The sequence below is a fragment of the Sarcophilus harrisii genome, chromosome 4 (assembly GCF_902635505.1).
Source record: "Sarcophilus harrisii chromosome 4, mSarHar1.11, whole genome shotgun sequence".
In the NCBI taxonomy this organism is placed as follows: Eukaryota; Metazoa; Chordata; class Mammalia; order Dasyuromorphia; family Dasyuridae; genus Sarcophilus; species Sarcophilus harrisii.
Window position 1 is genome coordinate 158,441,852 of NC_045429.1, and position 27,704 is coordinate 158,469,555.

The 27,704-nt window shown below is 32.3% G+C and overlaps 1 protein-coding gene across 1 annotated transcript in view; it reads right to left on the reverse strand.

The window, feature by feature from the left end:
* Positions 1-201: 201 nt before the first annotated feature.
* The window catches only part of PEX7 (peroxisomal biogenesis factor 7), a 77,912-nt gene continuing 50,409 nt past the window's right edge, over positions 202-27,704 (reverse strand). Inside the window, exons 9-10 of the mRNA XM_003769489.4 lie at positions 6,218-6,317; positions 202-570 (exon numbers count right to left, since the gene is read on the reverse strand). Coding sequence (XP_003769537.1) covers positions 502-570; positions 6,218-6,317 — 169 coding nt within the window. The 3' untranslated portion in view covers positions 202-501. The remainder of the gene's footprint in view (positions 571-6,217; positions 6,318-27,704) is intronic.

Here is a 27,704-nt window from a genome sequence, read left to right on the forward strand (position 1 = left end):
TTTGAAATTTAACTTACAGTGAACTTTCCTGCTACTATAAATATATGGATATGGATACATACACATACATTAATGTATATAAGAAAAATAATCCTTTTTCTGTATTTATAGTAATAGTTTAGAGAAGCAATTTATTAAGATATTATTAAGAGCATTAGTCATGTTTTATGAAAAATGTGACACAAAAATAAAATATATCACTTTAAATTCAACCAAATGATTCTTTTTATTTTATGTATTTTACAACACAGAGATTATATCTTAGCATATATTGTAAGAAACACCATAATTCATGTAGGAATTACACCAAATTCACAAATGTAGGAAATTTAATATGCACAATGGGCCCAAATAACTAACTAAAGTTTGTATTTACTATACTCATTTAATTACTAATCACTTATAAAGTTGAAAATCCTTATAATATAAAGAATGTCAAAATGTTATCAATAGTTAATTTATTAGTTCTTGGTGTCCTGCCTTTCAGCAGGAGAATTCTTCCTAAGGTGAGATCGTAAGACAAGTTGGGTTATAGATCTTCACAGTTTCATCCCAAGCACAGTCAGCTACCTAGAAGACACAAAAATTTAAGTTAGAAGAAATATTAATGTAATAAATTTATTTAGATATTTTTAAAATGGCAGCAAAGCAGAAACTATTTCTGGTACCTATTTTGTCAATAGCATTATCTTTTAATATAAAGAAAAATGATATTTTTAATAAAAACAAAGTTTTACCCTCCCCACATAGATTTCAGATACACAAAATTCACCTGACTACACAGATAGCTGGTCTGATCAATTAAGAGTTTAAACAAATGATTAATAAAGCAGCATTTGTAAAGTGCTTCCTCTGTGCCAGGTAGTACATAAGGTGCAAGAGAATCAAAAACAAAAAATATGAGCCCCAATAAAGAAATGACCCATGACCAAGTGTTTCCCCAGACTGCCAAGAAAGTGTCATTCAGTGGCTAAATTAATGATTTAACTTTATCTCAATTATGGCAAAACCTAGTTTTTCTATGTGTCCAATCTAAGACAGATGATATATAAAGGAACAAAATATGTCTTGTTTCCTATACAGTCTACTGGACAAAAAGACTAGGAAAGCCAGATGGCTCTCATTGTTCACCTTTCTGTTGTCTATTCACAAAAACAAATAAATACTTTTAGAATTTGATTCTGCATTTTTGGTCTTATGGCTTTGGTGGAAAATATACATTCTATATGGTAATTAGAATCACCTTTATTTTACTAACATCCTACTTGAACTAGTGCATCTTTTTCTATTGCCTCATGTTAAATGCCCATTTTTTTTCTTTAGTATTTGGAACTGTGGCCATCTGTGCTTTACATTTATTCCACAAAATAAATACTTTTATCTCCCCTCTCTTCTAATCTATCTCTTTGCATTTGCAATACAAAACTTATGATATTTAATTAACATTGTGATGATGCTTAATATGTTACATAAAATATATATTACTTGTATATTATGTGAAATGTTATATAATATTTTACTATTTGCATAATATGTTCATTGCTCCCTGTCTCTGAAGTATTTTATCTGTGACAAGTAGTATCATAAAAGCTGAAAGTTACATGGGAGATCTCCCAGCTGTGACAAATCTTATTATTTCCCTGTTAAAACTTCAGAAATAAAGAACCCATTTAATTTAATCAAAATATATTCACTTGGGAGGAATATGATATTAAACCAGTAGCTTCCACTGATTACAGACTCTAGATCTCTGATATCATCCACAGCAACAGTCTCATTTTATAAAGGATATTAAGGCACAGATGAGTTAAACTGTCAATAACACATAAAACAGACTGAGAGGCAAGATTGGATCTCAGGTCTCTTGAATCCCATACTAGTTGCCTTTATTCTTAAAAAGGAGGGAGAACAGTTTTTTTGAAAAAGATAAATTCACACTTGCCATTTAAAGAACTTAACATAATCTATTTTCCCTGACATGAGCCACAGAAATCACAGCTACTTACTTTTGCTTTATGTACATTTTTCTTGTCCTTTCCCTATATGTGTGATATTATTATTCATCCAATGTAAAATATTCATCAGAAAATCTTTGTTTCCTGTTTCACTGCCCTATACAATGTAAATATCTGGTTGCTAAATGAATTTAATAGTCTATCTTATAACTTCTTATATGCAAAGCCCCCCCCCAATAATTAGAGAAATTTGTTAATATCCATAAATAAAGCTTTTACCATATTACTATGAATATAACATTTAAAACAAATGCAAAAAAATTTAGCAAACCTGCTAAATTTTGTTAGCAGGATTTCACTACAGTTCTTCTAATGGTGCTACAACTTTCTCAAGAGAAAAAAAAACTACTTGTAAATCACTGAACTGACTAGCTCTGGCTTCAGAAAATAGGAGGGAAGAAAGGAGCTAAATGACTTAAATGAAGAAGTGAAATAAGAAAGAACTTTCTCTAAATAAATCAAATTTTCCTATATAAAGAAAGCACTGTTCATCCCAAATCTGAGAAAATGCCTTATGTCAGTACCTGGCCTGAACAGATTACTGCAGCTGAAGAGTAAATATTATTCTAAGGTAAAAAGGGAAAAAAACTGAGTTATAAAGTTGTTGGTTTTTTATGCAAGCAAGTACAAATAACTATTTGCAATGACCATGTTTTTCCTACAAGTGAGTATAAGCAGTAATTTATTATATGGATCTCTTTAAGGGCTCTGAATGACTTCAATAAACAATATCATAAGACCTATTTTTAAAAAAGAAAAATTAATTTTAAAGAGGGGGAAAAAGCAGTTGAAAAACCAACCACATAATTGAGACTGATAGTATATATAATAATCTTTATAGTTCCTGATCTCTATAATGGGAGGGCAATATATTTTCTGACATATTTTTCTTTGGGGACTGGTCAAGCTATATTTTTAAAGATACAGAAACACCATTCAACTAAATGGTTTTTAAATTCACTAGAAGCAACTACTGTTGTTTGTTCTTCCTTCTTGAAGAGGACCATGACGTCAGGGAGGTCATGATGCCATGACATGTAAGGGAAGTGGATTTAAGTGAGGGAGGGCTGTGCAAGGTCATCTGCCTCACTTTACCCTCTAGAGCTATCTAGGTCCAATGGCAAAATACAGATCAGGACAACTGGAGATGGTCCTGAGAAGCAACTAAATGGCTTAGTCGATACAACACTCATTCTAGAATCAGAAACAACTTAGTTCAAATCTACCTCAGACATATTAGTTCTGTGCCCCTGGGCAAATTACCTCTCTCTGCCTCAATTTTCTCAATTGTAAAGTGAGGATCATGGCATTATGTATGTCACAGGTTTGTTGTGAAGATCAAATGAGATATCTGCAAAGCACTTAGCAAAGTACTTGGCACCTATCAGGCACTTAATAAATGTTCCCTTCACTTTTAATGGAAAGTTCTTTAGTTCATTTATTTATTTATTTTTACAGGTGATGTGTGCTCTTGATTTTAGATATCTTTTACCATATTGAGGAAAAATTCATCTATTTAGACAAAAAGAAAAGTGGTTGTTTAGAAAAAAAATCTTTTGCATCAGATTTTTAATATAAATATGTCTATGTAAACTTTTACAAATATCTTCCTTCTTTTTGTGACTATAACGAATCATTAATTCATTAATATCAAATTCATGGCTGACAGTGGCTGCAGACATTCCCGCAGAAGTTTAACATATTTTATTCTCACTTGAGCCTTATGACTTTACACACTTGGGCTTAGAGCCTAAAAGACTTGCAGTATGCTTTGGGGGCATAATTGGAGGTGTATGTTTAGGGACAATATAAAACTTGAGTTTTATAGTTTTATAGACAAACAATGAAAATATACAATGCATGGACAGGGAGCTCTTTATAACAGTCGGATAAATAAGACCAGTGATGTACCTAGAAGCACACCAGCCACTTCACAAATCTGCATGCATTTTACCTCTCCTTTTTTTTTTTTCCTACAGAGTATGACTGGAAATGTGTATAGTTGCCAATGAAAAATTAAAAATAAGGTTACTAATAAAATCTCATGAATGCTTGAAGTTAGGAAGTTAAATGCAGGAATGTTGAGAAATATATATTCATATCTACATACACACATATACATATACATGCCCTATATAAATATTCACAGACACAAATTATTTAGATATCTTGGACAAATCAGAAAAATTTGATATAAAATATTTTTTTCTCCTAATCAACCACTTCTCTTCTTATCCTAGGTACATTAATTTGCCTGAACTGAAGTTTTTCAGGTTCCAATAAATAAAGTTATTATCTCTTTTGTAATTTCCTCTAACTCTTGTTTGTTTAAAGATATTTCTCATATTCATTTATGAGAAGTCTATGATGTAGTTTACTTCTAAATTTTATATTTCTTTAGCAGCTCCTTATTGTATATAATAGTGGTCTATAAAAGATGATTTTAACATTTTTGTTTTCTACATGTTTGGGAAGTTTTGTGCATTGATACATGGGTCAACTTTTGTAAAGATGCCATAAAGAGCTGAGAAATATAGATATACTCTTTCCTAATCTCATTCAGTTATCATCTATGATCTATCACATCTAATTTTTCTAAAATTCTATTTAAGTATTTTTAATTTATGTTTTTAGCTAGTTTTTATTTAGCTCTTAGAAGGGGTAAATTTGGAGCCTCTATTATTATACTTTTACTATCTATTTCTTCCTGTAACTTACTTAACTTTTCCTTTAAGTATTTAGATGCTCTGCCATTAAGGGCACATATGTTCAATAGTGATATTTATTAAATATCGGTGGGTACCATTTTAGCAAAATGTAGTTTCCCTATTTATCCTTTTGTTAAGTTTATACTTGCTATTCCTTTGTCTAAGGTCATTATTGATATACCTTTTTTTTAAACTTCAGTTGCCGCATCAGAGCCTTTGCTTTAGGCTCTTATTTTAATTTTGTGCCTCTTTCTGTTTCAAGTGCATACCTAATAATCCATTTTGCTATCCTTTTCTATTTTATAAGTGAATTCACAAATAATTATTAGTTGTTCACTTCCATATATCCTATTTTCTTAGATTTCTTCTATTTTTTTTCCCTGTCTCCTCCTCACAGCTTGGGGAGAGAGAAGTAAGATTAGTATCAAAGCTCTAGGTTTGATATAATCTTCTGCTTTGTTGCCTCTCTTCTCTTTCCTTTAGAAGAGTCCAATAATTAATTCATATTCTAATTTTTCTTTTCTTTAAGACCCTCTTTGAAATTCATCCTCCTGAGTAAGTTTGTTCTGTTTAAGACTTGTCATTTCCAAGGCAGCTAGATGGCACAGTAGATAAAGCACCCAGCGCTAGAATCAGGAGGACCTCAATTCAAATCCAGATACTTAACACTTCCCCTAACCCGGAGCAAGCCACTTACTGCTTTGATTTGTCACTTTCCTAATCTAAGCTCTTTCTCTTTCCCCTACTATTTCCCTGTCAAGTAAACATGTATTTCTATATCCAGCTTAAGTGTTGCTGACATCCCCATTTCTTCCTCCACATTTGTATAGATTTCTATTTGCACATTCAAATCATTATGCAATAATTTCCCCCCAACTTTCCTTTCCTCTCCTTCCTTCCACCCTTCAGTGTATTCCTTTTTTCTTCCTTTCCATTTTTCTTTTAAAATAATAAAAACATTACAGAACTATTTCTAGTCTCTCTTCTAATTGAACTTCTTTTATGATCTTAGATAATGAAAGAAATGTAAAGGAAAATGTATATCATCTCTTCACAGTAGAATGTACATAGGTTATCCTTGTTTAGTCCCTTATGACTACTCCCTCATGTTTACATTTTATGTTTTTCTCTATTATGTTTTGGGGCTTCAAAGTTTTTATGCAGGTTTGGTCTTTTTTAACTGTAAAAACTCATGAGATTACCTACTTATGGAGAGATTATGACTTATAATAGTTGACTGGGTAACCCAACTGACAAAACCATAAATTCCTTCATTTTCTTTTTGCTAATTCAAACTTTCTTCCAGATGATGAATAAAAACACCCATTTTTTAATTCATGGATTGAGCAAATTGTTTACTGTTTTGCTAGAATCTTCCTGAAGGCATGGCATTTACTTAATAGTTGTCAATGATGGTAGCTATCACAACCTGTACCTTGTTAAGATAATTTATTATCATAGGGGAAAAAAAGGAAAATATATCACATCCATTACCTGAGTAGGGCTATGCAGACTTAGATCTAAGCCACATGTAAATTCTGTATGATGCTCCACTGTTTCTAGAAGAGGATCAGGCTTTGAAAAGTTCCAGAATCTGTTGACATAAACAAAAAATGACTCTGGCAACTAAATTCATTTTTAAGGTAATTAAATTAAGACAATTCTGGGTTATACCTATTAAACTGCCAAAGATGAAATGTGGAAGAAAAAAAAGCCAAAGCTAGCTTAATTGTGAAAACACTATTGGTATAGCTGTGGACAGTTTCAAAAAATCTGTATCAACTTGAGGTTTCACAAGCATCCAGACCAAAATACTGAAACAGTCCTATAATTCCTATTACCTAGAAGGCTGAATCACATAGATCTCTTGAGCAATAGCAGACTAAGTAAGTGGGTGTCCACATTAAGTTCAGCATTAATAAGAGCCAGAGAGCAACCAGATTAAGGAGGGACAAAGCAGCCCAGGTGATAAAAGGGGTCATTTGAAGCTGATAGGGTATAGCTTTTAGGGGAAATAGCAGTAAGAAGGTCCCCACTACTCCCAACCTTAGAATACTTCTGTTCTAACAATGTCAATGATTCTAAAGTCTTCTGGCTTTAGAATCAGTGATTCCAAGGTCCCCCCTAGTTTAAAGTACTATTGTTCTAACAATCTGTCCGTCAATGATTTATAAAAGTCTTCTGGCCTAGGAATATAATATTTCTTCCCTTAGATTTTAGGGAAGATATTTTACTGATCCTGAGACTCTCTGACCTTAGAGTGCTATTATTCTGATAATCTGTCAATGATTCTAAAATCTTCTGGCCTTAGAATAGTTTTACAAACATTACTGATTGACAGACAGATAATCTATTGGTCAATGATAACCAAGTTCCTGAGATAATAGTGAATAGACCACCCCTCAAACCTTTCTGAAAGCCATAAAATTAGCAAATAAGTAATATGAAATGCTGGTCTAACTGTTCTATAAATTTACCTTCTTGCTCTTGGTTTTTTGCTAAATTCTTTTGGAACTTTGCCCACTTCTATTAGTATTACAATTACAATAAACTTTGCCCCTTGACTTGGAGATGGGTTCAAGACTGCAAGTTCTTTTGAGACACCTCATGACAGTGGCCTGCAATCCCATCCTTTTGGGGTTCTTTCTGAACCTCAACAAAGCTGCCATACTAATTAGAGTGGGGCAAACACATGAGTTTTCAGGATATACTTCCAGCTTGAGCAAGTGAAGAACATTACTCTCAAAAACAAAACAAAACAAAACAAAAAAGTAAACACTCATACTCACATAGTAAGCACTTAATACTTTATTTACAAAAGAGGACTTGGGAGTAAGGTAGACAGGAAGGGATTATTAGAAAGGAACAATGATAGTAAACACAAAAATTATTAAGAAAACATTTTTTAAAAGAATAGAGTGTGAGACTTGCAGTAAAGGCAAGTAAAATTTAAATCCTGCCTCAGGTACTTATGTGAGGAATGGATGGGGATTTAGTTTCCACAGAATTATAAAAATAAAAATAAAATTTAAATTAGAAAATTAAAACCCACAAGGGCATCAAAGAATAATCCGGTAGAGATTTTAAATTTGAACAGGAGTCCTTTGTACTTTGCCTCCTCAGATTATCTTCCCCTAATAAAAATAACAGCTCTTTGAGGACAGGAACTGGCTTTTGTAATCAGGGGTGGTGGTCTTAGATGTGAAAAAAGAAACCTTTGAACTTTGTCCTCTTACTCTTCTCAGGTTATTTTTCACCATAAGAATGTAAGCTCCTTGGGGGAAAGGACTGGCTCTGTGATGAGGAATAGATTCACATTCTGTAATTTCTATAATACCCAATTAATGGAGAATCTAGGGAAGGTCTTGAGTTTCAGGATAGGAAATAAAGCAATGTCTGCTGTTTCAAAAGTAACCTAGGCACCCATTCTTGCAAGGATGTAAAATAAACCTTTCTTGTATGCATCAGTGAATCAGTAAGTAGAGTTCTTGGTAAGATATTTTGTTTCTTACACTCATTAACAAGTTACTTAATCTTTCTGTCTCAATTTCTCCATCTTTAAAAACAGAGATAATATCAGTACTTCATAAGATTGTTGTAAGTATCAAGTGAGGTAATGAGTTAAAAAGAAAAAGAAAATGTCTATTTCAGAAAGTTAATATTTTAATAAAACAAGCTTAATAACTTTGAAATGGATAAATCTGGTTTGATCTACAGAAAATTAAGAAAAACAAGACTATATTCTGTTATATTAATTGAGATAAAATTATAAAACTGCCTTTCTACATTTTTAGAGCTCATCTAGTCAGTCAACAAGCATTTACTAAGTACCTACTGTGGACTAAATACAGTGCATATGAGAAAAGAGGAGAGGAAATCAGCCATTGCCCTTAAAGATCTCACATTCCAACTGGGAAGACAACCAGTACATCTTCATTATTAACATTTCCACATCATTTTCTCAAGTTTTGGTAATTAACAAAACAATAAATCATAATCTGATTTGTAGTGTTTACTAATTTCCAAAGTGTAAATGGTCACCCTGAAAATTAACAATGGTGAAAGCTGGCTTCACCATATCCCTGAGCATTACTCATGGACAGTCTACATTCCACATAGGTAGCCACAAGAAAAGAGAACTAAAGAAAAGTTAGTATCTAGAACTTTTAGTACATCCCCTGTAGCAGATTTATAAGAGTACAAGAGGAGCAGGCATGGATAAATTATAATCTGCACTTAAAAAATACAAACATAGATACAATCACAAATCCATCTAAATTTTAAAGAAATCCTTCACACTATGGATTACTATACAACTGTCAAGCTAAAAGTTTAAATGAGTTTTATTATTTATCATTTGAAGTTTAAAATGTAATTTTTGCTAAAATTTTAAAATTTAATGCTGTCAAAACAGAACTCTCATTTTACAAATTAGGAAGTACAGGCAGAAAGGTTAAGTGACTAGCTTGAGATAACAGTTTGTTGCAGAGTTAAGAGAAGACTAAAAATCTACAATTCTCTCAATTATAGACTAATGCCTACCCAAAGTATGAGTCTGTAAGATACAGCTGTTCTCTTTCACCTTTATAAATATCTCAGAATATACTAAGGTTGTAGTTTCATTTTTTGGTCCCTTAGAAGTTGGGATGGGATATTCACAAGAATATATCTGTGAGATGAGAATGGTTGTTACTTTTACATTTTGGTAGCCAAATAAAAATATAAGTTTCCACAACCCAGAAATGAGTTAGACTACAAAAATCTCAAAGGCCTTTTGTACCCTTTCCAGTTCAAAATTTTATGATTCTAAATCAAACACTCAAAGAGAAAATATTAGATATATTTGATTTACAGAGAAACTTCTCCCACCTCATTGAAAAGTGGGAGGGGAAAAGCAAAAAGGGAAGAGGTAGGAAAAATAGAAGGGAATACAGAAATAGTAGGGGAAAGGTTTAAGAAAGGGGGAGAGACTCTAAGGGGAAGGAAAGGATTCTAAAGAGGGAGGGAGAGCTGCATAAGGCAAGTGGTGCTCATAAGATTCTAAATCACATATTAATGCATTTTTATTAGACTGAAATCTCCTTGGGAATAAGGACCATGCCCTACTCATTTACTCTGTAAAACCTATAACACTGAGCACATGGTTAACATTCAACATGTATATTTAAAATATAATACAAATTAATTTCTTAAATATTGGCATAAAAATCTCATTTAATTTTTATTTTACCAGATGTGAAAATTTTTTAAAATAGTCTTTTTTTTTCTGTGAATGTTTAATTATGAAATTATCTTTTCAATGTAAAAGACCAGATAAGAATATTTATTTTAAAAATCATTTCTGTTATTTGAAGCCTGAGAATCATAACATGTTCCACTTCTATTTTATACAGAAAAATAAACTGTTTACCATGGACAAAATGAAAGTTTATTTTAAAATGATAAGTTTTACTTAGAATTTTTTAAAGACCTGACTCTAAATGTACCATAAAAATGCCAATTTAGGGAGATATGCTCTATCAAAAAAAAAAAAAAGCTAAAGCTATTCTAATACTTGTAACATGAAAAACACTGAAAATTTAACCAACTGGAAACAGAGTAAATACACAAAAGCAAAAGCCTAAATTTATTTAACTTGTTGGTATTTTTTTCCCTGCATAGAGTATTCCTATTAAGCTGTAAAAGGATTGTTGCTATAGATTACTTATTGCTGTTGGTACCAAAAAGGCAATTAACTACGTAGGTCATTTACCAGATCACTAAGATTTACAGAACATTTAGAAAGAGTGATTTCACACTTGGAAACCTTCCTGTTCAAACAGATAAAAGAACAAGCTGTAGTCTTCCTCAGAAATCATAACAGTGATCTCCTTTGTTTTTTGTTTGTTTTTTTTGTGTGTGTATATACACACACACATATATTCTTCCCTTCCCTATGAAAGGTCTAATTAAAATAAAAATTTAATTTCCCAGACACTGTTATAAATTTTATAGGCAAAAGTAATTATATACATCGTATTTAATTTCTAAAGCCAAAATTATTCCTACACAAGGAAAGTATCAATTTTTTGAATAGAAGAATTTTTGCAAATAGTTCTTCTACCAGGTTTTTGTTGATAGCTAAGGATTTTGAAGGTTTTTATAAATAAAAATATGAAGAAATAGGAAAGCAATATAGTGATTAAAATGAAGAATAGTAGCAAAAAAATTTTATATTTTACATATAAAGAATGATTAAAATTAATATATGTTCTTTAAAAATGCTCCAGTTTATGGCTTAATGTATTTTTATTTGAGTTTTTGGTACTAAATTTATAAGACATTTTAAAAAGAACTTTATATCTTACATGATTTCTGTCCTTCATTGTTGTTAAATGAAATCTATAAAGACTTAAAGAATTGTGAAACTGGATTATTAGCTTATTACATTATACTTTAGTTTTCTTCAATAAAAAGGAATTCCTTAGTGTTGGTTTGCCTTAATGAAATATTCACTAATAAGATATTTCTGGTCATAAGCAAAGTAAAACATTTTTGCTGAAAATGTCATCGTTCATAGCTATTCTGAACCTTCCCTGCCTTCTCAATACAGGACCCTTGACTCATATCTCACCAAAAATTTGAGGCTATTCATTATGACCTCTCTCTCCTCCTCTTTTCTTCTCTTATTCCCCTGACAGCATTATCCAAAATCTCCCTCACTTTAATTTTTGATGAAGAAATCATCCTTCTAATTAAAATCAATCTCAGTAGATAATACCTTTTATTTTATTCCTTCCTGAATTCATCAGCAGATTATCCCATCACTTCCTCTATATCTCACTAATATTCAATCTCTCTTTGTCTATTCATTCCTTCCTAATTCTCTGGGTCTCCCAGTCTTTAAAAACCAAACAAAAATCTTCACTAAATCCTACTATCTGCACTGTCATCCTTAATCTCTGTTCCCATTTTCAGCTAAACTCTGAAAGAACTATTGCAAAAAAAAAAAAAAAAAAAAAAAAAAAAAAAAAAAAAAATCCATTTGTCCAAAATTATTTACATAATTATTTATAGAAGCTCTTTTTATGGTGGCTAAAGAAAACCTGTCCATACTAACACTGTTTTACTGATACGGATACTGTAATAACTCACTTACTTGAAAGCCGACTATGCAGCAACCTTAACCATCGAGAAGAGCAGCAAGAAATTGGCAGTAAGCAACAACAAAAAAAGGTTGGGGGGTGGAGAAAAATGAAAAGATCTTTCTGAGCTGATAAAACAGATGTCAAAAGGTCCATAAGTTCATATATTTTATTCACTGGAAATCTCCTCATACTCTCATTCAAAACCTATTTACTTATTTGGGACCCACGCATATAACATAGATAATATTAAAGTATACAGAACTAGAAAAAATTACCATTTAAAGATAAATGATCCTGCAAACCTTAATAATTGTGCTGATATTCTTCCTTAGTTTCAGTCAATTATTGTAATAATTCATGTGCATCATTATGATCCTAAGTCAATAAAAGGGTTAAGTATACTGTTTAAGAGGTTGGGGAAATATATGATATGGTTTTAGAAATATGCTAACTAAAGTGGTTAAATTTTTTAAATTGATATGGTAATATGGTGAACTTCAATTATCCAGAAAATTAACTTATGTGAAACACTTCATTTTTCTGAAACTGAACAAATGAAATGCATAGCCTAATTTAAAAAAAATTGAAGTCCAATTTGTTTATTTAACAAGCATAGTTCTTTTAATGAGGTATTTCAGCATTTGTATTTGAATTGCTGTTAAAATGAATATCAATAAAATATATTTCTATCAAAAAAAGCTTCCAGAATTTTGCAAAGATTAAAAGTTAAGCTCCTTTTCCTATTGTTTGTAGAATCCATTCTCTTCTTTTTTTTTTCAAAATTGATACATTTATTTATTTCATCCTAAAGCACCACTGTGTACTCCACAGTCTTTCAAAGACTGACAATATTTCAGCAATTATGTATCTTTTAAGTTCCAAAAGAACTCACTAATATGGGAATAAATTAGTTAGTTGTTCCTTAATTTTCCTAGAAGTATATGTACCCTTAAAAGGATTCTTATAAATACACTCTGAGTGAGTCATTCACAAAATTTTAAATAACCTAACAAAATGAAATACAAAGAACTCAGGCAAAAACCTCTTAAGATATTTTTGGGCAAGGGCTTCAGCACAAGCAAACAACATACAGTATTGCTCTTCTTTTTATTTCATCTTCCTTTTCAGTACTTTTTTTTTTTTTGCTGAGGCAATTGGGGTTAAGTGATTTGCCCAGGGTCACACAGCTAGGAAGTGTCAAGTGTCTGAGGCAGGATTTGAACTCAGGGCTGGTGCTCTATCCATTGCGCCACCTTTTTCAGGACTTCTAAACCTTCCATTTTCTAAAAGCTCCAAGTTTTATTTTTGGTTTTCCACAATAGCTTTCTTAAAACTAGAGACAAAACATTGATCATATTTCCTAGCTGATTCCTTCACTCACCATTAGGTTTTGGGAGGAAGTTCATTAAGCTTTTTGGTTTGTTTAATAATATAAATTATTGTTGTCTTTTAAAATAAATAAATAAGTTTCAGAGCATCTGCCAAAAAAGAAAAAGAAAAGAAGATGAGAGGAGAGGGAAGGGGAGGAAACTCATTTGGGTGGAGCATTAATGGAGGAATGGGAAGGAAGAAGTTGAAGCATGGCAGGTCAGACTATGTATGAATATTGTGTAAATATTTATAGGTCAAGAATTGCCTGCACTTGAGAAATAATAATGCTGAAATTTTTTAGGAAACATTTTAAATTACACTTTTGATTTATTAAAGAAAAAATGGTCTTTTAAGATTCTACAACAGAGAGCAGTTCTGCATATTCAAGGTTAAACTGTCCATAAGTATTGATACTATCAAATTACCAAAGAACTATAGCATTACCTATCTTTAATGGTAATTTAAAGTCTATAACATTTAAAATTTTGACTAAATAAATTATTAACAAAATGTTCAAGTTACATGCAACTTAAACAACTGAACCAAGAGCTAAATATTATAGGTATATGCTTTTAAGATATTCACTTGTTCCTGGCTTCACCCTTAGTGACCCAATAATTACTTCAATACTATCCACACAAGAGTCCTCAAAGTACTAATGAACACAAGTTTTGCACTTAATTTCTTTTTTTTAAGGAAGGAATTAGACTGATTCTATAATTGAGGAATCAAATAAATACATCATTTCTAAATAGAATGATATTTGGTTATTGGATTTTTTTTTACCATTAAGTATATAAACATGGTGCCTTTTTGTCTCTTTACTGATCAAATAATTCAACATTTAAGATCTGTCATTGCAAATAAATGTACTAAACAGAGACCTCTGTCTACTTAAAAACATTACAGAACTCTAAGGCCAATATATTTCATTCAAGTTGCAGTTGTAGAGAGACAATGTAATCAGAAGAAGATATCTTGATTGCATTGCTTTTTGCATTGTCTCTATGCCTTTGCAATTTACTAAGTGAATAACCAACTAGTCTAACTATAAAAATAAAAATGCTATTTCAGAAGTCATACTAAAATTATTTTTGTACTTCACTGCAATTGAACAATAGTGAACTAAATTACTACCTTTAAGACTATACCAATACATGAGTCTACTTAATACTTGAAAATTATCATTTATTTGAAACCATATCTCTCTTCAAACATATCTTTCCCCATTTTTCATTCTTTTTAAGGGCTATATACATTGCTTCTTCTTGGATCTTACCTAATGCTGGCAAGAATTAAATGCCATGATGAATTTTTTGACTCATTATTTCATTCATATTCTAATAATATGGAGCACAGGGGGCAGTTATATGGCACAGTAGATAAGCATCAGCCTTAGAGTCAGGAGGACCTGAGTTAAAATTTAGTCCCCAACACTTAATATCAGTGGGTCTCTAGCAAGTCACTTAATTTCAACTGCCTCCAAAAATAAAACAAACATAATATGGAGTATATTACTATTATATTCATCAGAATTTGCTTGAATCTCATGGGTTATACAGATGAATGGCAAAGTTTTCATGACAGTATTTTCTTCTTTCAAGATGAAAAATGACTAGACCAACTAGTTGCCAACTCACTAGGAAGCTGGGTGGTGCAATTGAAAAACACTGTATTTGAAGTGAGAGGACCTGAATTTTAATTCCAGTCCTGGTACTTGTTATTTTTTGTGGACTTGGACAAATCGATTAATCATATGGGCCTCAGTTTCCTCATCCGAAAAAAACTGCATTTATGATTTCTAAAGTTCCTTCCAGGTTTAAATATCTATGATCCTAGTCAGGCTATTAAATTAGATAAAGAATAAATATTAACATAGATTGAAGCCATTCTAATTAAATATCTTAATTATGTTTAAATTCAAAACATATTAATTTGCCAAAATTTTAAAAAAGATCTACTGTAAAAAGGTATTTGAAATGATTTGCTAAGAGCATGGTCTTGTAGTAGAGACAATATGCAAAAACTATGTGCAAACAAGTAAAGATTTATAAGAGACATAAATTAATAGAGAAAATTAAGGGAGATCAGGAAAGTTTTCCTGTAGAAGATATAATTTTAACTGGGATTTGAAGAAGAAAAGAAGGCAGAGATGAGTAGAGAGAGCATGAATCAGGAGATGAACTATCTTGTTTTCCTAAGGAAACCAGTGCAGAAAATTTAGGAGCTGGGGACAAGAGGTAGAGTTTGTAAGATATAAAACTTGAAAGATAGGAGAGCAATAAGTCATGAGGGTTTTCAACACTGAACAGAAGATTTTATATTTGATCCTGGAATTGTTTGGGGAGTCACTGAAGTTTACTGAATAAGTGGAGTGACAAGGACAGATTTCTACTGGCAAGAAAGATAGTGAGAGGCATCTTGTCTAACTTCCTGCTGGACTTATTAGAGATCGGGGATTCATGGTGGGTGGGATGGGGTGGGTAAGAACAGCTCAGGGTTCTAGATGCATGGAGATTCATACTTGACCAATTCTGGGACAGAAAATTGACAGCTTATAGATGTTCACTGCTGACCGGGCTGGAAGAAAAGGTATAGAGAGAGGAAAAGAAAAGAGTATTCTGGATAGAGCATTGGGAAAAACCTCCTGTTGAGAGTGCAATATGAAAGATGATATAGTAAAGGAGACTAAGAAAGGTTTGTGTCAGACAAGAAAAGAACCAAGAGAAGGAAGTTTCATGAAAACCCTCTAAAGCAAAAGTAATTAGGAAGAAAATATAGAGAAAGGTATCAAATCCCACAAAGAAGTCAACATGGATGGGAACTAAGAAAAGGCAAACAGATTTGTCAATTAAGGAATCCATGATACCTTTGTAAAGCAGAGTATTAGCGGAGTAAGATGATCAGAAATCAGATTTCAAGGGGCTGACCAGACAGTGAGAGAAAGAAAGTACAGGCAACAATTGTAAACAGCTTATTCTAGAGGTTTGTTTGTTAGGAAAAAAGAGAGATATAAGTTGTTAGCTTAGTAAAGCTTGGATAGTAAAGTCAAGTAAAACATTTTTTTAAATTTATTATTTTAAAATTCTGAACTTAATGAGCTAAATAAAATAAGGAAATACACACTGGCCAGTATCATTATTATGCTTTTAGGTTATATAATAAGTTCGATATGTAACTCTCAAAGATATATTGATTACCTGTGATTCCCCTTGGCCTTCCTTTGATCTCATTTAGGGAGCTGGCAGAACACATTGTGTCTCTTCTACCTCTCTACCATTCCCTCCAGTAAATAAAAACAATAGTAAAGTCTCTATAATAAATACTCACAGTCAAGCAAACTCTAAAAATGTTTTTCATCTTCCTGAATCATGAGTGTCTACATTCTCTGTATCAAAAGGTGGCAGTGCATTTCACTGTTATTATTCTGGAACTGTTGATAATTATTACATTGATCAGAACTCTTTTACTTCTTTTAAAGTTATTTTTCTTTACATTGTTGTTACTATGTAGATTGTTCTTTGGCTTTGCTCACTTCACTGAGTACCAGTCCATACAACTATTTCTGTGCCTCCTTGAAATTGCCTTTTTCCTTCATTTCTTATAGCACAATAGCATTCCAAAGTCTTCCATTACATCTGGGGCCATCTCCAATAGTCCCAATCTATGTTTTGCCATGGGACCCAGATGACTCTGAAGAAAAAAGTAAGATTGGTCATTTTATACAGCTTATCTTCACTCAAATCCAACTCATTTGCATGTAATGGTAACACCTCCCTGATGTCATGGTCCTCCATGAGAAGAAAAGACAAACAACAACCACTGTAAGTAGAACTGCCCCACTGGGGACCCAAAAGAACCAGCCAGTTGGGCAACAATGCTTACTTTTTTACTGGGTTTTTTTTGACTTGGTAAAAGGGCATATTCTTTGCCTTAGTTTTTACCTAGTCTTCATCACAGAATGGGCAATGCTTCAATCAAATTGAGACCTGTTAAAGATCTTAATTTTAAAAGGCCAAGGTCTCCCACTGAATCCAGGGCCATCTTCAGTCATCTTGATCTATATTTTGCCACTAGATGCAGAAGACTGTAGGGGAGAAAGTGAAGCTGAGACTTTGCACAGCCCACACTCATTTAAATCCAACTCACTTACATGTCATGGCATCATCTCTCTCTGATTTTGAGAACAAAGGACAAATAGCAATTCTATTGCATATTCTATTCAGAATAGAATAGAATAGAATTCTATTCTAATTCTATAAGAAAGTCAAAGGATCATGAAAAAAATTACCTGTGATATCTATGAATAGGGCAAGAATTCATGACCAAAAAACAGATACACAGTCAAAGAAGGTAAAATGGAAAGTTTTGCTTATGTAAAAAAGTTTTATATAAAACCAATGTAGGTAAATTAGAAGAGAAACAGGAAATTGCAGGGAGAAAAAACTTTACAACAAATTTCTTTGAAAAAAAAGATTTTAATTCTAAAGTATACAGAGCTCTGAATCAAATTTATAAAAATGAAAGCCATTCTCTAATTTATAAGTCGTCAAAAGATATGAATGGGCAATTTTCAGAAGAAATTCAATCTATCAATATCACATTTAGAAAATGCTTTCAACCACCAATAATTAGAGAAATGAACATTCAAACAACTCTGAAATATCACCTCACACTCATCAAACTGGCTAAGTTGACAAAAAAGTAAAATGACAAATGCTAGTGGGGCTGTAGAAAAATGGATTCTTTAATGCACTAGTGCTAGAACAGTAAACTGGTTCAATGATTCTAGAAAGCAATTTGGAACGATGCCCAAAAAGCCATTAAACTGTGTGTCCCCTTGACCCTGTGATATTGATACTAAGTCTATATCTTAAAGAGATCAAAGGAAGGAAAAAGACACACATGTACAAAAATATTTATAGCAATTCCTTTGTGATAATAAAGAATTAAAAACTGAGGGAAAGCCCATCAACTAAAAAATGGTTCAAGAAGTTATGATATAGGAATGTGACTGAATATTAGTAAGAAATAATGAAGGGGATGGTTTCAGGAAAAAACCTGGCAAGTATTAGATGAACTGGTGCAAAGTGAAATAAACAGAATCAGATTAATTTATACAATTACTGTAACGTTATAAAGGTAATCAACTTTGAAAGACTTAGGAACTAACACAATTCCAAAAGATTCATAATGAAATTATTTCTATCTTCAGATAAAGAGTTGACAGATTCAGAATATAGATTGAAACAGATTTTCTTTTCTTCTTTTTGGACAAAACTAATGTTTGAATTTATTTTGTATGAGTATACATATTTCTAATAGGCCTTTTTTTCTTGTCATCTCAATGTGTGAGGAAAAAGAAAGGGAAAGAAGATTTAGAATTCAAAATTAAATTTGTTCTTGTTTAGTTTTAATTAAAGCTTTTATTTTTCAAAACATGTATGGATGACTACACATCTGTCAGATTGGCTAGAATGACAGGGAAAGATAACGTGGAATGTTGGAGGAGATGTGGGAAAACAGGGACACTGATACATTGTTGGTGAAATTGTGAACACATCCAGCCATTCTGGAGAGCAATTTGGAACTATGCTCAAAAAGTTATCAAACTGTGCATACCCTTTGATCCATCAGTGTTTCTACTGGGCTTATATCCCAAAGAGATACTAAAGAAGGGAAAGGGACCTGTATGCGCCAAAATGTTTGTGGCAGCCCTCTTTGTAGTAGCCAGAAACTGGAAACTGAGTGGATGCCCATCAATTGGAGAATGGTTGAATAAATTGTGGTATATGAATGTTATGGAATATTATTGTTCCGTAAGAAACGACCAGCAGGATGAATACAGAGAGGCTTGGAGAGACTTAACATGAACTGATGCTGAGTGAAATGAGCAGAACCAGGAGATCATTATATACCTCAACAACAATACTGTATGAGGATGTATTCTGATGGAAGTGGATTTCTTCAACAAAGAGAAGATCTAACTCAGTTTCAATTGATCAAGGATGGACAGAAGCAGCTACACCCAAAGAAAAAACACTAGGAAATGAATGTAAACTGCCTGCATTTTTGTTCTTCTTCCCGAGTTATTTATACCTTCTAAATCTAATTCTCCCTGAGCAACAAGAGAACTGTTTGGTTCTGCACACATATATTGTATCTAAGATCTACTGTAACCTATTTAACATGTATAGGACTACTTGCCATCTGGGGGAGGGGAAAAATCGGAACAGAAGTGAGTGCAAGGGGTAATGTTGTAAAAAAAATTACCATGGCATGGGTTCTGTCAATAAAAAGTTATTTAAAAAAACATGCATGGATGATTCTTTGACATTATCCTTGCAAAACCTTGTATTCCAATTTTTCCACCATTCCCCTAACCCCTCCCCTAGATGGCAAGGAGTTCAATATTTGTTAAACATGGTAGAAGTATATGTTCAATGCAATATATGCATATATATTTATACAATTATCTTGCTGCACAAGAAAAATCAAATCAAATCAGAAAAAAAATGAGAAAGAAAATAAGATGCAAACAAACAACAAAAAGAGCGAAAATGCTATGTTGTGAACCATACTCAGTGTTCACAGTCCTCTCTCTGGGTCTCTTCATCACAAGACCATAGAAATTGGTCTGAATCATATAAGTCTCTCCAGGCTTCTCTGAAATAATCTTGCTTATTGTTTCTTACATAACAATAATATTCCATAACATTCATATACCATAACTTATTCGGTCATTCTCCAATTGATGGACATCCACTGAGTTTCCAGTTTCTTGCCACTACAAAGAGGGCTGCCACAAACATTTTTGCACATGTAGGTCCCTTTACTTCCTTTAAGATCTCTTTGGGATATAAGCCCTACTGCTGAATCAAAGGATATGCAGAGTTTGAAAACCCTTTAGGCTTAATTCTAAATTGTTCTCCAGAATGGATGGATCTATTCACAATTCTAACAACGTATTAGTGTCCCAGTTTTCTCACATCCCCTCCAACATTCGTCATTATCTTTTCCTGTCATTTTAGCCAATCTGAGAGATGTGTAGTCGTATCTCAGAGTTGTCTTAATTTGCATATCTCTGATCAATAATGATTTAGATCACTTTTCATATGACTAGAAATGATTTCAATTTCATCTGAAAATTGTCTGTTCATATCCTTTGCCATTTATCAATTAAAGAATGGCTTGAATTCTTATAAATTTGAGTTAATTCTCTATATATTTTAGAAATGAGGTCTTTATCAGAACCCTTGAATGTAAAAATATTTTCCCAGTTTATTGCTTCCCTTCTAATCTTGTATGTATTTTGTTTGTACAAAACCTTTTTGACTTAATATAATCAAAATTATCTATTTTGTGATCAATAATGATCTCAAGTTCTTCTTTGGTCACAAATTCCTCCTCCATAGATCTGAGAGGTAAATTATCCTATGTTCTTTTAATTTGTTTATATCATTCTTTAGGTCTAGATCATGAACACATTTTGACCTTATCTTAGTATACGGTGTTAGGTATGCGTCTATGCCTACTTTCTGTCATACTAGTTTTCAATTTTCCCAGCAGTTTTTGTCAAATAGCGAATTTTTATCCCATAGGGTGGGGCCTTTGGGTTTGTCAAATACTAGATTGTTATAGTCATTGGCTATTTTGTTCTGTGAACCTAACCTATTCCACTGATCAACTCTGTTTCTTAGCCAGTACCAAACTGTTTTGATGATCGCTGCTTTATAATATAGTTTTAGATGTGGTACAGCTGGGCCACTTCATTTGCTTTACTCTTCATTAATTCCTTTGAAATTCTTTACCTTTTGTTCTTCTTCTAGTTCAGTAAAATAGTTTCTTGGGAGTTTGATTGATATAGCGCTAAATAAATACATTAGTTTAGTTTAGGGAATATTGTCATCTTTATTGTATTCGCCCAACCTATCCACGAGCACTTGACATTTTTCCAATCACTTAGATCTGACTTTCTTTATGTAAAAAGTGTTTTGTAGTTATGTTGATGTATTTCCTGACTTTGCCTTGACAGGTAGACTCCCAAATATTTTATATTATCGACAGTTATTTTAAATGGAATTTCTCTTTGTATCTCTTGCTGCTGGACTTTGTTGGTGATATATAAAAAATGCTGATGATTTATGTGGATTTATTTTGTGTCCTGCAACTTTGCTAAAGTTGTGGATTATTTCTAGTATTTTTTTTTAACTGATTCTCTAGGATTCTCTATGTACACCATCATATCATCTCAATTATAATAGGTTTTCTTTGTCTCTTCATTAGATATAATTTCCTTAATTTTACCTCCATTTCCTCCTTTTTCCAGTACAATCCCTTCCTACCTTTAGTTTCTTTTTTGTATTATAACAATAAAATCAAATTATACCTGCACTGTATCTCTGATATATAGTTCTCAAGAGTTCTTTTCTTTTTAACTTCTTATGCTTCTCTTGAGTCTATATTTGGAGGCCAAATTTTTTGTTCAGCTCTGATCTTTTCATTAGAAATAAATAAAATTCACATATTTCATTGAATGTCCATTTTCTTCCCTGAAAGAAAATGCTCAATTTAGCAAAGTTTATTCTTGGCTATATACCAAGTTTCTTTGCCTCTCAAAACATCAGATTCCAGGCCCTTTGATGTTTTAAGGTAGAAGCTGCTAGGTCCTGGGTAATCCTTATTGTGACTCCTTGGTATCTGAATTGTTTCTTTCTGGCTGCTTGCAATATTTTTTCCTTGTACCAATAGTTCTGAAATTTACTCATAATATTCCTTGGAGTTTTCATTTTGGGGTCTTTTTCAGGAGGTAATCAGTGAATTCTTTCAATGGTTATTTTACCTTTTGATTCTAGGACATCAGGGAAAGTTTTCTTTGATGATTTCCGAAAGATTATGTCTAGGCTCTTTTTTTTCATCATGGTTTTCAGGAAGTCCAATAATCCTTAGACTGTGTCTCCTAGATCTATTTTCCAGGTTAGTTGTTTTTCCAAGAAGGTATTTTACATTTTCTTCTATTTTTTCATTTTTTGGGTTTTGTTTGACTGATTCTTGATGTCTTATTGAGTCATTCATTTCCATTTGTTCAGTTCTGATTTTTAGTGGATTATTTTCTTCAATTACTTTTTCCAGTTCTTTTTGTATATGACCAATTGAATTTTTAAATGAATTGTTTTGTTCCATGGATTTTTTTTTCCATTTTACAAATTCTATTTTTCAGGAAGTTTTTCTTCTTCCATTTTGTCAAATCTAATATGTAAGGAGTTATATGTTCTTTTCATTTCACTAAATCTATTTTGTAAGAAATTTTCTTCAGATAACTTTCGTGTTTCTTTTTCCAAACACTCTTGGCAAAGTTCTCATTTCCTTTCCCAATTTTTCTTCTAGCTCTCTTTTAAAATGCTTTTAAATTTTTTCCAAGAGAGCCTTGTGAGATAGGGACCAATTTCTATCACTCTTTGGGGCTTCATCTGCAGACAATTTGCTTTTAGTGATCTCAGGATTTGAAATCTGTTCACTTTCACCATAAAAACTGTCTATGGTCAGAGTTATTTTTGTTTTGCTCATTTTTTAAAATGAGGTCTGCTTTTAGGATGAGGGAGAGATTGTCCAAGCTTCCTCTACAGGTGGCAGTGGCTGCTCTGAGTCAGTGCTGATTGACTTTTGGTGCTGGGTAATGGTGGCTAGGTTCTGTAAAATTCTGGTATTGAGTTTCACTATCTGCCTTTTGTATTTGTATTGGATCTGCAGATCTACTGGCTTTCAGCCAAGGCAGAGTAGCCAACACTGCTGTAAATTCCTCCCCATAGATTCTCTGCCACACAGAGCCCACACTGCCCTGGGTCTGGACTGCCTGCACTTGGCGTCTGTGCTCAGCCTACTTGTGGTTGGCCCACTTCCCTCCATGCCCAGTTGAAACAGAGCTTTTCTGGAGAGCTTCGAAATTATCTTCTGCTGGTAATTTGTTATACTCCCATATTCATAGGTTCTGTCAATCTAAAACTAATTCAGAGGCTGGATTTGCCATTAGTGTAAGGGTTGTGGGAAGAGCTCAGAAAAAAAATGTGTCCTTGCTGCCATGTTGGCTCTTGCCCTCTAAATTTTTTTTTTAAAGAAACAATTCAAATGTCCTATAGCATTAAAGCTAGAGAGAGTGTGAGAGATCATCTAGCCCCAAATCCTCAACTGACAGGTTATATGATAGACTTGCTAATGGTTTACAATCTGGAAATCTATCTTAATGAGAGACTATACCTTAATAGATACAAGCAAGTCATCAATGAGAAAAATATAAAACAACTTGGATACCTCATGAGTTTTTAGCTTGTCTCTGACACATGTTGCCTATATAATTCCTGGGCAAGTCACTTAAGTTTCTAAATATCCCAGGCAACTTTTTTTACTCATTTGCTTCAATATAGGGAGGTTTTCTCAATTAATAGTCCTTACAGGGATGAAGAACAATATGTGTATCTGTATGTATATGTGTGTGTGTGTGTGTGTGTGTGTGTGTGTGTGTGTGTTTCTTTAAAAGCATAAACTTTTGAAAAATATAATGATTTTTATGTGTTAAACCTAAAAAGGAAAGGAGTTTCAGATTTCTTTTTCCTTATTTTACATAATTTTCTACTAACAGTTTGCAAAATTAAAAGTTTTACACTTAATAAAGCTTTTCCCCACTCATATAATATTGCAAACTGTTTTTCAGAACCAAAAATAAAACAAGACTTTAGTCTGTATCTAGGATACTTGAAGGAAACACTGTCAAGACAGCACATAAGAATTACTAGATATGAATTAATGCAATATATAATTCACATAAATTCCTTACTACAACTGAACAAATAATTTTTTTCAACAGTCTTACTAATTAGCTGACAAGACCTATAAATTCTGAGATCAAACTAATTGGCATGATTTAGAGTTCAAAGTAGTGTCTTGTGCTATTAATGACAAGGCTCAGAATTGCCCAAACCTTTTAAATATCCAACCTCCTCACATTTGCATCAGGCTATGAATTCAGACAACTACCTTAGCTGATTCTTAAAAAATTAAATGCCTCTAAATAAGTTAAGGCCTAAACTTTCACATACTTTTCCTAATATGTTTTTTTCATTCTACAGTAAATTATCTTCATATATCAGTTGACATTTAAATTATAAATCATCAAATTAATCTACATTGATTTCCATGCAAAGTTTTTGGCAATTTGGCATTAATTTCTTTTTCTCAAGCCACGCTATCACTATCATGATGTCATTAGTCTTCCTTGAGAATGAAGGATGAGCAACAAAAACTTTCTAGATCTTTGGAATGGAAAACTCTTTAATATTAAAATTTTTATTAAGATAATATTAAAATCATGTCACAGCTCCACGTTATTTCTTTAAACATATAAATACCATGAATAGTTAAGCAAAGAAAAGCAAAATGAAAGTAGAACATAAAAGGAATATTATTATTTGTTTGCCAGTTTTTGACAAATGCTAGAAATGCATATTAATTACATTGCGAGGGAAAAAGAAATGGAGAAGTGGAGGAGAAAAGGAGAAAGGGAGGGAAACATACACATTCAGAGGTATATGCACACACACACACACATATATATACACAGAATTTTACTCATATTTGGTATGTGACAAGTACATGGTACTACTGTCCAAGATATGAACTTTGGTAATTCAGTCTTAAAGCATCTCCCATACCATGATGAGCCGTGAGAAAAAAATACCAAAGAACAAAGTTCACCATCAAGCCAATACTGATTTGCATAGGCATACCAAGTTCATTTCCACTGAAGAAAATGTACCAGGTATTATAATTTCTTACATACCCATATATTTCCACCTAAAAATCTATTACTTTTATGTGACTATTAATGTCTCTGCCTCAGGGAAACTTAAATACACACATTTAAAATGGAACTATTTGCAGACTAGACTTTGCCATCAGAGTGAAAGATATCACAACAAAACTTAATTAAGAACTATGAAACCAAGAAATTAGGTTCATTTGTAAAATGTGTACAGGACAACAAAATCCTTATAAAATCTTAGGGAAAGGAGATAAATGTTAAGCAATTTTATTTTTCTGTTCTGTCACAAATGGCTTTATTTCCACCAATTTTTTATACTCTATATCATCCCTATTCCTGAAAGCCTCCACTTCTGACAAGCCACCAAAATATCAGATCCTTAAGAATCAAAATTTCTCTTATTTTTGTATTCTCTAAAGGTCTAGCATAATCTTGCACAATGAATAGATACTGAATAAATGTTCTATTTGTAAACAAATGTGGATTAAGAGGTTTTTCTAATATCAGGAGGTAGAACCCAATTCTGTATTTTTCTTAAAGCAAATACTTTGACACTGAAATTTGTACTGAAGCTAATGAACAAGGATAAAATTTTAAAGACATATAAATAGATAAAGATATAGATCTTTTGTGATTTTGCAAATCCAAAATAGCTCCTGAAAATGTTATAAGTAACATTTCACAAGGCATAGATTTTTTTAAGGTTTAATTTTTTTTAATTTAGTATGGATGAATTTTAAAATATTAACTTAAAAGATTAAGTAAAGTCATAATTACAAAATGGATGAGAGTATAAATTCACCTGCTGTTTGTTATGTTTACTTTGGTTGACCTTTTTGTGGTGAAGGGAGGGTTGGTAAAGCTGAAATATAAGGTTTGTGAGACAAGAGTACATATTCACCTATACTTTCTGCCTGTTTACTCTGACTGACCTTTTTTTATGGGTAAGGGGAGAAAAGAGAAATATCTGCACATGAAAATCTCTGTGCCAATAAAAAGAAGCTCATCGACCACTTAAGACACTTACTCTGCAAAAGCAAATCTCATAACAGTAAATGTGACAAAGATAAAGGTATTTCTCTGGTTGGCATATTGATTTAAAGTTTCCAAGAAATCTTTAAGATAATTTTTTCCTATTTATATGGCATAAAACATATTAAAACTACATGTTATTTCCTAATTAAAAAGATACCATTAAACATATGATTTATTTTAAATAAGTGGTTTTGTGTGTGTGTGTGTGTGTGTGTGTGTGTGTGTGTGTGTTAGCATTATCTGCCTCAGCTTGATCAAAGAAACATGAAACTACAATGCGGAAAGATAACACTAAAAGAAAGCTTAAGTAATATATGAGAATATAATATAAGTCAAATCAACAAGCATTTTTAAACATCAACTATATTCCAGGATGTAAAGTACTGAAGATATTTTAAAAACTAAAAGGCAGATAGTAAAATATTAAATAGAATTAATAAAATTTGAGTAAAATAGAAAAAACCCACTTAACATCAGGGTTATGCCAGTGATGCTATACAGTAGGGGTCCTCAAACTTTTTAAATAGGGGAGCAGTTCACTGTCCCTCAGACTGTTGGAGGGCCGGACTATAATAAAAACAAAAACTTTGTTTTGTAGGCCTTTAAATAAAGAAACTTCATAGCCTTGAGTAAGGGGGATAATCCTCAGCTGCCGCATCTGGCCCGCCGGCCGTAGTTTGAGGACCCCTGTCAACTTTAAATTCACAGAACACAAAAATGCCAGAAAGATCAAAACTAGAAGTGCTCGAACAGAATATGATGCATAGAAGGTATTATATATTTCAATAATGAGAGTAGTGTCATAAAAAATATTAAGACTTGTATGAACCAAAAAGAAATTGAGTGTGTCATGGATCAAGATTGAGGTACAAGAGACAAACTACCTGAGTGTTGCATTAGTCTTCAGGAAATAATTTTTAAATTGAGAAGATGGGTCTTCTGATCGGGATTTATGGAAGGATGTAAGATACAATCACACAGAATTAAAAGGCTATTGAAGTACTAACAGAACATCTCTAGAGACAACTATGGAAATTGAATGTGGATCAAAGCATAGTATTTTCACTTCTTGTTGTTGTTTGCTTTTTTCTCATTTTTTCCTCCCTTGATATGATTTTTCTAGCACAGCATGACAAATATGGAAATATGCTTAGAAGAATTGTACATGTTTAACCTATATTGGGTTGCTTGCAGTCTTGGGGAGGAGGAAAAAAGGAGAGAGGAGGAAAAATTCAGAAAACAAAGTTTTGCAAAGATGAATATATGAAATTATCCTTGCCTGTATATGGAAAAATACAATACTTTAAAAAATAATTTTTAAAAAATTAAATTAAATTTAAAAATACCACATCTCACAGAACACCAAAACAAAACAAAAAAGAATATTTTTAGAAAATAAATTAGTAAAAAAGGTTTTTGTTTTTGTTTTTTGGCATTTGAAGTAAAATTTATCCCATCATCTAGGTCAATCAACTCAATTAAGGAGTTAGTCGATATTTCTGCTTTATCATAGTGCATTAAGTATAGTAGAAATGGTACTAGATTTGGAGTCAAAAGAACTAGATTTCAATTCTAACTTTGCTTCTTATTACCTAGATGATATTGGGCAAGTCACTTAAATCTCTGTAACTCA